At 34.4% G+C, this 11,500-nt stretch overlaps 1 protein-coding gene across 1 annotated transcript in view; it reads left to right on the top strand.

Moving 5' to 3' along the window:
* The window catches only part of LOC106882343 (mucin-19), a gene marked incomplete at its 5' end in the record, with an annotated part of 42,175 nt that overhangs the window by 10,916 nt on the left and 19,759 nt on the right, over positions 1–11,500 (top strand). The window contains 8 exons of the mRNA XM_052971230.1: positions 68–169; positions 1,235–1,565; positions 4,034–4,480; positions 6,378–6,419; positions 7,674–7,796; positions 8,482–8,928; positions 10,196–10,237; positions 11,030–11,152. Coding sequence (XP_052827190.1) covers positions 68–169; positions 1,235–1,565; positions 4,034–4,480; positions 6,378–6,419; positions 7,674–7,796; positions 8,482–8,928; positions 10,196–10,237; positions 11,030–11,152 — 1,657 coding nt within the window. The remainder of the gene's footprint in view (positions 1–67; positions 170–1,234; positions 1,566–4,033; positions 4,481–6,377; positions 6,420–7,673; positions 7,797–8,481; positions 8,929–10,195; positions 10,238–11,029; positions 11,153–11,500) is intronic.

The raw sequence follows: 11,500 nt of genomic DNA, 5'->3' as shown, positions 1-11,500 counted from the left end.
CTCCTCCTCCTCCTCCCTCTCTTCACCATTATTCTCACAAGTGTTTCTTTTTTGAATATTTTCACAGGACTATGAATTAGAGAACGAAAATCTGAATGATGATATATGTTGCCGATGTATACCACGTAATAAATGTGAATACCCCAAAAGATCAGGCAATTTTTATGAGGTTAGTGATTATTTGTAAAGCATCTTTTTCTTTTTTTCTTGTTTAAGCCATATTAGACAGCAGCCATGCTGGGGCACCACCTTGAAGAATTTCAAATTCAGTCAAATGAATTGACCCCAGTACTTATTTTTCTGTAAATCCTGTTTGTTATTTTACTGGTCCTTTTTGCTGACTGCTAAGTTACAGGGATGTAAACACACCAACACCTGTTGTGTAGCAAACTTCTTAATCACACCATCATACTATGTTTCCTCTTCAGATTAGAATCCCAAATTGCTTCAGAGCAATATTACAAATGCATTTTATTTCATTTTTATATAAAATGAAGATGAACATTTTTAAGGGCTACTTATGCAGTCTTATCAGCAGCTTTAGGGGCATGCAACATAACGTTCCTTACTACTATAGACACAAGGCATGACATTTTGGGGGAAGGGGCTAGTTGATTAGATCAACCCCAGTGCTCAATTGGTACTTATTTCATTGAGCCTCAAAAGTATGAAAGGCAAAAGTTGACCTCGGTAACAATATTGGCTTCAAGTTTTGGCACAAATCAGCTATTTCAAAGAAGGGGGTAAGTTGATTACATTGACCCTCAGTGTTCAACTGGTCTTGTTTTGTTGACCCAGAAAGGATAAAAGGCTAATTTGACCAAGGTAGAATTTGAATTCTGAACATAAGGATGGACAGAATGCCTCTAAGCATTTTGCCTGGTGTACAAAGAATTCTGTCAGCTTCCCGCCTTCTTTGGCTAACACAATATTGGCTTCAAATTTTGGCACAAGGCCAGCAATGTCGGAGAGGAGGATAGTCAATTACATAGGCCCCAGTCCTAAACTGGTACCTATTTTATTGACCTCAAAAGGATGAAAGGTAAAGCTGACCTTAGTAGAATTTGAACTTGGAACGTAAAGACAGATGAAATGCTGCTAAGCAGTTTGTCTGATTCTGCAAACGGTTCTGTCAGCTCAAAGCCTTCCTTGGCAACCTAATATCATTTATTTGTTTTAATTACATGTAACATTACCAAATATATTTGCAGAAACAAATGTTATTCCTTTTCAGATTGGTGAAGTCTGGAATGATGGGCCATGTAAAACAATTGAATGTCTTTCTGGACGTTCGTTGTCGATGAAAGAAATAACTTGTGAAACTCCTTCCTGTGACAATTCCACATGGGTAACAGATCCGGCAAAATGTTGTCCATATTGCCCAAATACGACCACCACTGTTACAACTACGGCAGCAACTACTCCGATATCAACATTCTTCACATCGCCATCTGTTTTCTCCACCGCCACTACTTCACCAGCGATTTCTTCTATGTCACCTCATACCACTCCAGCTGTCAGTAGAACAACTGGTGTGAGCCCAACTATGCAGACAACAACATATGGTAGGTTTCATGCTGTAGTTTAAAACTAATGGAAATGGGCAAAAAACAGATTGTAACACATGCACTTCTCTTCGTTCTTTATTTTGGTAGATATTTTAGAGTATCAGCCTAAATATTAATGGTATCTTAATGTATTTCTATTTCTCTTTTGTATTTGGTTTGCAAAATTCTTGATGTGGATCAATGTGTTAAAACTGATTTTATTGTATCGTGAGGGGATCATTGGTTCTATTTCACTTCTTTTATTATTATTAGTCAACTAGTTAACCATTTAACTAATCAGTTGTTTAATCAATCATTTGGTCAATCTATCAATCAGTAAGGTCTTCTATAAGTTTTTAGTCTGTAGACTAGGAGAGGAACAGACCTGAAGCAGACCTGGTGTAGAAAGAGCATGTCATCGATGAAATCATGAATGGCAATGGAAGGATCATATTTTGAGATCATAAAACATGGTCTAGATGCTGCAGGCTTCCTTTCCCAGCTTGAGCCAGCTGGGCTAGACTGAGGTGACAGTAAAAGGCCTAATGATGTGACAATGTTCTTATTTCATGGTGGCCAGCCCCCTCATCTGGGATGCAATATGCTGTGATCCTGTCTCCAGTGGCAACTAGGTGTGATCAGCTACCAGCCCACGTTCCACTGCTTGTCAGGTTTAGAAGGGCAAACTGTCAAATATATCGGCTACTGTCTGACAAATTTATGGTCAAGCCTGTGGTAGTGGAGACCTGGCATTCTTAGTCCTCAGACAGCATCTCTGCTTTTTACTATTGGTGCAGAGATGGCTATCTGTAAGTGCAAGCCCCGGGAGTCAGAGTGGCTGTTTCAGCGCATCTCTCTCACCATCCCCCGGGGCAATACCCTTCCCATTTTGTCTGCTGGGACCATGAGGTGGACCAAGAAGCCTTTCTAGATATTTCTTTGCTGCAAGGAAGAGGTAAAATAAGACGATTTAGGCAGGGCCCTTCATCAAACTATGAAAGGCCTCTGACAAACCTAGCTGACTGATTGAGCAAATGATTAATTAAACAATTGATTAGGTAATTGGTTAAATGGTTTACTAACTGACCAATAATAATAAAAAAGTGTGTTTATTATTGATATAATGACTGTCCCAAGATAGAACAAAATATACTTCTACACTCATCATCATCATTCAGTGCCCACTTGTCCATGCTTGCATGAGTCAGATGGAATTTGTTGAGGCAGATTTTTCTACCACTAGAAGCTCTTTTTGTCACCAACACTCATCTGTTTCCAAGTAAGGTAATATTTTCCTTGACCAGTCACTGGAAACTAAGGGGACTGTTTCAGTGATGGTGACATTCATTTACAACTATCACAAAGTCAAAGCACCACATCTCCACACACACACAAGAATCTGAAAAGAAAATAGAGAGCCTTCCTTATACTATTTTATCCGTGCAAACACTATTTGGTGCTTCAAATTTGTTAATGTATTATGCACAAGGTATAAAGGGTTAAATGCTAAAGGACTGAATACGAGGGGGTGCTGAAAAGTTCCTAACTTTAAGGGTATTGTGAAAGGCCTAGTTGGAAGCCCAACTTCCTGAGTTCTTTTACAGGGCTTAGAAAAACTGAAGGATCACAGCAATAAGTCCGTGAATCTGAGAGGGGAATATGTTGAATAAAATCATAATTAATTGATCCTCCTGTATTTTCTTTTACTTAAAGCCAAGGACTTTTCAGCACACCCTAGTAAAATGGCATGTTGGAATATTACAAGAAATCAGATTGTAAATGCTACAATGATGACATTAGTAGTTCCTTGCAACAAAATGAATGAGGCATGTCTACTACATACAAGATTAAGTATTTAAATTCTAATAAATGACATTTTGCTTTGAGGAATCTTTCAAAAATATCTATTTGTTTTTGTAATACCTGTGCACACACACACACATGCACACACTCTTACACAAGCAAACATGCACACATACACACACGAACACACACACAGGAATACACACGCACACACAGAGGAATACACACACACACACAGAAGAATACACACACATTATGGACTTCTTAAAGTCTTGTCTACCAAATCTAATCATAAGGCGTTGGTCATTTCGGCTCTAAAGTAGATGACACTTATCCAAGGTGTCATGCTGTGGGATGGAACCTGATATCATGTGGTTGAGAGGCAAACTTCTTACTACACAGCCATGTCTGCCCTCACATTCTATGTTAAAATGCTGTTCAATCATGCGCTGAAATCAGTTCCATTAGAGATACTCCTCTATAACAGTGTTTAACCTTATGTCAATGTGAGAAATCATTAGAAACCATTTATGCCAGCAAAAATCAACCATTTGAATTTATGCTACCACTTTTATTTGGTAGTATAAAGTTTGTGGGGCATATACAAGAAATTATTGAGATTGATACAGTTTAAATTGTAATGCTACAATAATGCAAAATGATGAAATATTACTGTTTTTCAGCTCCTTGTGTGGTTAGAGAAGGTATGAATGATATAAATATCATTCCTGATTCCTTTATATCATCAACTCCCCAAACACCAGACTATCCCATAACTAATATCAGACCAGAATTGTCTGGTTGGAAGGTTCCAGTACCAAAATCACCTTCTGAACCAAAACCAAGTGTTACCATAAAACTGACAGATAAACCTGAAGGAGTTGAACTGCTTGAAGTCGACATGTGGGGTAGTGTTGGTAAGGTAACAATTCTTGTGCAAACACCTGGCTCTGATGAATTCCAGAAGACAGTGGGAGGTACCAACATTACTGGATCCCTTGTATTGAATAATTATCCAAAGGCGACAGCTGTGAAGATTATTTTGGAATCTCAAGGAATTGTAGAAGGAAGTGTACCAGATGACTATTTTGTGTGGGTGCAGGTGAAGGCTTGCTTTAATATTTCCGAAGGTAAGAATTATTATATTGACTGTTGATTGTAAGTTTTATAAATGAAATAGTTAATAATTCATTGAAATATGATGTTTTTTTAGATAAAACATTTAACATTCAATATTTACTTTAAAGTGGTCATTATTTTGATACTTACTCTCTTAAATTCATTATGGATTTACGAGATCATTAAATCTAAAAAGTTACTCAAATAGATATTTCATAACCATTATTTTATTACAATCCTTATGAGTACAAAATGACATTGGTATATTTTGGTGTGTGTACTAGTGGAACCTCACAGAGTGATGAATGTGGTGCTAAGAATTTTGCTTCCCAGCCACATAAGATCCAGGTTCAGTTCAATGCCTGGCACCTTAAGCAAGTGTTTTCTACTATAAACCTGGGCTGACAAAAGCTTGGAAGTAGATTTGATAGACAGAAACTGAAAGCCTGTTATGTTTGTCCACCACCACCACTACCTTATCACATGACAAGTGGAGTTGGTTTGTTTATGTCCCCATGACATAGTGCTTCAGCAAAAGAGGCCAATGAAATAAGTAGTTGCCTTTAAGAAAATAAATACTGGTGTCAAGTTGTTTGACTGAACCCTTCAAGGCAGTGCCCCAGCATGGGCACAGCAGTGACTGGATCAATTCCTAGCGATATCTGAAGAAGGGATTTTTATTTTCCGAAATATTATTATATCAGACTATGAATCATCATCATCATCATCATCGTTTAACGTCCGCTTTCCATGCTAGCATGGGTTGGACGATTTGACTGAGGACTGGTGAAACCAGATGGCTACACCAGGCTCCAATCTGATTTGGCAGAGTTTCTACAGCTGGATGCCCTTCCTAATGCCAACCACTCAGAGAGTGTAGTGGGTGCTTTTACGTGCCACCCGCACGAAGGTCAGTCAGGCGGTACTGGCAACGGCCAAATTATAACAGTTATTATATTCCACTCTGCATTGTTGTGCCATTCAAGGCACATTATATTTCACAAAAAATTCACAATGCTTCAAGTGAACTACAATACTCTCCAAACTGATGTTAATATTGGTTGCAGTTATGTCTATAATTATGGTGGAATGGTCAGTATTCCAAACATTATTTCTCACAAAATGTATGATAAACCTAAACCAATTTCAGTTAAATCATATATTTAGTTAATTATTATATATCAAAGGGGTGCTGAAAAGTTCCTGGCTTTGGGTACAAGAAAATACAGGAGGACCCATTAATTATGATTTTATTTATGATATTACCCTCTCAGATTGTAGTGCTCCTTCTGTTTTCCTAAGGCCTGTAAAAAAACTGAGAACGCTGGTCCTCCAACTAGGCCTTTTGGAATACCCTTAAAGGCAGGAACTTTTCAGCACTCCTTTGTATGTATATATATAAGCATAATAGCTAGTTGTAAAATGTCAAGAGGAGCTCAGAGTAGTAACTATACTAACAAGTAAAGTCAATCACCACACCAAAGAACTGCCTGGGGTTAAATTAGTAGTAACATGGAACAGCCACTTTGATGTGGCGATTGACTTTATATATATATATATATATATATGTGTGTGTGTGTGTGTGTGTGTGTGTGTGTGTGTGTGTGTGTGTGTGTGTGTATAATTAATCACTAGTTTTGGAAATCAACTCCCACATTGGCTCCTCATTATTAGATGTATTTAGTCATTTGAGCTTGGGATGTCTTGACCAAACTCACGACTCACCTCTAATTAATGGTTGCCTGTTTTATTTGCAGATCCTACACTCCTCGCTCAAAAAAAAAATAAAAAAATTATAATTCTGTGATACCCATTTTATGCAATCAGGAGTATAATTATAACTGTCATAAACTTCAGTAGAAATTAATAGAATCTTATTAAAAAGTAAATATTCCTTTGTTTTTCCAGTTACAGGAACAGTTCATCCCACAACAAGTCTTGCAACAAGAGGTAAATTTTAAACATTCCTGTGATTACAGAATATTTTGATTAATTACTTAATCCTTTTGTTACCATATTTCTATAAAAATAAACTGCCACTTTTCAATTAATTTTGAAAATAATGAGATATTTAGTAAAATAACTGTTGCAATTAAACTGGTATTTGGAACACAAATCTTTCTTGTATAGGCTGAAAGCCTGAAGTTTTAGGGGAAAGGGCTAGTTGATGACATTGATGCTAGTATTCAACAGATATTTATTTTATCGATCCCAAAATGATGGAAGGCAAGGTCAACCTTGGTGGAACTTAAATGCAAAATGTAAAGGCTGAAAGGATTGCTGCTAAGCATTTTGTTCAACTTCTTAACAATCGTACCAGCTCACCACCATATTTAGAATGAAAATTAACATGAAATTTTAAAGGTCGCTTTTAATTTAGATAATTCTAAAGCTGGAAATTTGTGTTATAGAGAATCAGACTTGGGCAGGTTAGTGTCAAAAAGATTAAGATTGTGAAGGCTGTCACAAAGGGCCAGACTGTGGATTAATTACTATTGCCACTTGAAGTCATTCCATTTCCATTACAGTATCAAAGACATTCTTGCACATTCTTACCCCAGTTTAGCCTCTCCACTAAAATGTCTTTTATATGTCCAGTAAAATACGTCTGCTGCTATGTTTAATAAATCAAGAGAGGGTCTCTATTTTCAGGCAAGTTATTTGCACATGACTGTTAAACCATGGAATATGAAGGAGTGGTTCCTTAAATATAATTAATAGTCCTCCTTTTAAGTTTAACAATTTTGAACTTTTATATTTTCTTATAATATTTGTTGCATGTCATCCAGGCTGGTGGATAGGCAGGTTTCTTAAAGCAATGTACTAATAAACTGTGATATTCAGTTTTGGTTTTTATGGTCAGAGTTGAAATGCCACTAAAGTCAATGCTACCTTTCACTCTTTCAAGGATTGCAAAATAAAATATTAGGTATATCTCAGAGCCAATGCTACAATTGACTAGCCCCTCCTCTTAAAATGACTGGTCTGTGGTTTTATTTAGAAGTTACTTATTTATATTCAATTTCACAATGTTTATCATAATGTAGCAATTATAGATATTTGTTTATCAACAATATCAAATATCATTTTAATCCTGTGTCCATTGACCTAATCACTAGATATTCATAATAGCAAATAATACTTCACTTTAATTGCTATTATTTATTATGCTTTTCCATTTTTCTTTGCAAATTGTGACATCAGCAAGTACAACAAGTATTGTGTCAGTTCCATCTGTTGAAACGCCTGTTGTTACAACCCTTCATCCAGAAACAACTACATCAACAAGCATTTCTCCTGAATCCACGACACAGACAACAACAGCACGTAAATATGACTATGTTATTTGAATATTTGTATTTAAATATCTCTTGACTCAGTTAGTTGTTAGATACAAATGCTTTCAATATGAGCTGCAATAAACTACATTCTAAGTTCAAAAACTGGTGAAACCTACTTCAGTCTTTGTCTCCAACATTGGATGAAATATAGTTTGCATAGCAATTTCTACAGCATTATCAGGTTTAATTCACAATTGTGCCTCAATGTTTTGTCTATAAATTATATACTGGCTGTTTAATATATTATATATGTTAGCATATATGCATAGAAAAGAGATGATGTATAAACATCAAAAATATATATATACACAGTAATTAAGAGCTCTAACACATTATAACATTGCAGTAAATCCAGGTGTAAAAAGCTTGCATGCAGAGATATAATAAGTTAAAATGAACCTTAGAGCTTACTTATATTTAGAGTAAAAAGTAGGAAAGTATAAATTTTAGTGATAGATCATATTGTAATTACTTTCTAATGCTGCTTCATTAGGAATAAGACCATTTATTTTATAAGTATATAATTAAGATACATACTTAATATAAATTAATGCATTAAATAATGTAAAGCGATTTTTTGAAATTTATTGAGACAATATATTTTAATGAGAAATAAATTAAGTTTAAGTGATGATTATCCCAATGTTAATTTATGTTGGTTTTCATTTCAGCTCCTTGTGTGGTTAGAGAAGGTATGAATGATATAAATATCATTCCTGATTCCTTTATATCATCAACTCCTGACACACCAGACTATCCCGTAACTAATATCAGACCAGAATTGTCTGGTTGGAAGGTTCCAGTACCAAAATCACCTTCTGAACCAAAACCAAGTGTCACTATAAAATTGACAGATAAACCTGAAGGAGTTGAACTGCTTGAAGTCGACATGTGGGGTAGTGTTGGTAAGGTAACAATTCTTGTGCAAACACCTGGCTCTGATGAATTCCAGAAGACAGTGGGAGGTACCAACATTACTGGATCTCTTATATTGAATAATTATCCAAAGGCAACAGCTGTGAAGATTATTTTGGAATCTCAAGGAATTGTAGAAGGAAGTGTACCAAATGACTATTTTGTGTGGGTGCAGGTGAAGGCTTGCTTTAATATTTCAGAAGGTAAGAATGATCATATTACCTGTTGATTATAGTTATTGTACATGAAATGAAATATTAATAGTTGTCTAAATCTGACTTTGGTTACAGTTATTATACATATGATAATAAATAATTTAAATTAGTTATGAACTGATATAATAATTGACTGAGGTAAATATATTTGATAATGAAGATTGCAAAAATATAAAAGATGTAGTATTCAATATTTACTTCGAATTGATCTATATTTTAAGCTTTATTCTCTTGAATTTACATAAGTTTTGTAAGTCTTCAAATTTAAAATGTTGCTTGTACCTGTTTAAAGATATTTTATTATAATTATTTCTTTGCAACGCTTATCTATACAACACAACATTGATTTGTTTTCATGTTTATATTAGTGAAAACTTTGAAATGAACATATTTCTAACCTGATAGTAATATAGGTAACAGTTATCTCTAATTATTGGAAATGTATCAATATTTCAAAGTCATAATGACATGGCTACAGAATTTGTAATCAAGAAATCTTAACCCACTATTTTATATGCTTCTTAAAAGTATTCTTAATGAAGGAATTGGACTAAAATTTTATATTTATGAAATAGTCATAACAAATGATGTATATTCGCAAAATATATAAATATTTTGGAAAAAATAGAATATGCCAGTGTTATTGGGTAAAATAAATTTTTCTGTAGTCTGTTGCACAGATATTACTTTGTCACAATTATAAATGTAAACAGAGTGATCCAGAGATTGTCTCATTAGACTCTTATAATGAAAAACATCAACCCTTTACCATTCAGATTACTCTGTCAAATGTAACACTTATTTATTCACATTGTTTGAATTTATTATGGATTATCTCATACCTTTGAAATTCCACTTATTGGATTGCTAACTTTTAGAATAACATTTAGGGTAGATGTGAGAGGTTGGATCTGACCAGTTTTAACATATATGACAGGTAGAACATTTTGGCTGGATATGACTAGTTTAAATTCTAAAGGGTTAATGTTCAGAGAGTGTATGATATAATGAAACCCAGTGTTTTGCTGGTTATAGAGATTAATGCCCAAATTGTAACTAGATATAACTAGATGTATAGGCCATTCACATTTGGGGATGTCTTAGCCAATATCACAACTCACTACAACTTATACATTGTCAATCCTACTGTTGATATGCAGACATTCTGTTAGTGTAATCAAATGTATAATTATAATGGTTATTAATTGTAATCAGTTAAAAGAAGTTTATTAAAAATAATTTTTTGTTTTTCTAGTTACAGGAACAGTTATTCCTGCTACTAGTCCTACAACAAGGGGTAAGGTTTTAATTTTTATAAAATATTTCAGTCATATGATTAATTGTCTGTGATGTTAAAGATTGCCATAAACACATCAGTTGTGGAATAATTATCTATTATTTTGATTCAAAGTATTTTTACTTGCATTATACTAGCAATGAGATTAAAAAAAAAACCATGCACATTCAAATTCACTTTAACTAATTGGAACATCTCATTTATGTTCTGTCAGAAAAGAAGAAAAAACATCAAGATCTATCTGCTGGTGTTTAACAACTGTTAGATACATCACTAAAAGGTTCTGATGTCCAGGTATAATATTTGAACCTCTGGAAGCAAATTATGTTTGTCTTTAGCTCTGTGCAGGTTGTGAAATGGGATGCAAACTATGGTATGCTTTAAATTTTGCCAGTTTGGTACTCTATACATCCTCCATCAACCTCATGTTAATGTCTGCTAGTCCATACTTGCATGGGTTGAGCCGTTTTTTTAGTGAGGCAGAATTGTCTATGGCTAGATACATTTCCTGTTGCCAACACTCACCTGTTTCCCTGTTAAGGAGGCAATAGCTTGAAGAATTGTAACTTTCATGGCTTTGTCCAATATCATTATTAATTACATCCCCATTTTCACAATGTTCACAATTATCTAACAATTATAAATATATGTTTATCGACAATATGAAATATTATTTTATTCTTGTGGGCATTGGTTTAAGCACCAGATATTCTTAATAATTGACTAATATCTAATTTTGATAGTAACCATATGTTATACTTTTCCTTTTCAACCTGCAAATTGTGACATCAGCAACTACAACACGTATTGTGGCAACTCCAACTGTTAAGACACCTGTTGTTACAACTCCTCATCTGGGAACAACTACATCAACAAGTCTTGTCTCTGAATCCACTACACAGACAACAACAACAGGTAAATGGGAAGCTGTCATTTTAACATCTCTTCTACTCTCATTTAGTTGTTCAGAACCAATGTCTCCAAGATAAACTACATTAAAACTAATTGAGGTTCTTCTCCCATTATTCCAAGTTCAAACACTGGTAAAACTATTATCGTTCTTGTCCCTACCATTGGTAATAATATAAGCACAGTAATACTCGCCACATTTCTAATATTTTAAAAGGCAGGTTTAGAGTATACTGTACATTAAGCAGTACTATTCGTTGTCTATAAATAGCACATGGGTCATTTGATATAATACACATGTGGGAATATATATATATATATATATATATATATATATATATATATATATATATA

Source organism: Octopus bimaculoides, chromosome 10, assembly GCF_001194135.2.
Source record: "Octopus bimaculoides isolate UCB-OBI-ISO-001 chromosome 10, ASM119413v2, whole genome shotgun sequence".
NCBI lineage: Eukaryota > Metazoa > Mollusca > Cephalopoda > Octopoda > Octopodidae > Octopus > Octopus bimaculoides.
Note: the sequence above shows the minus strand (reverse complement) of the source record. Positions and strands in the feature narration are given on the sequence as shown.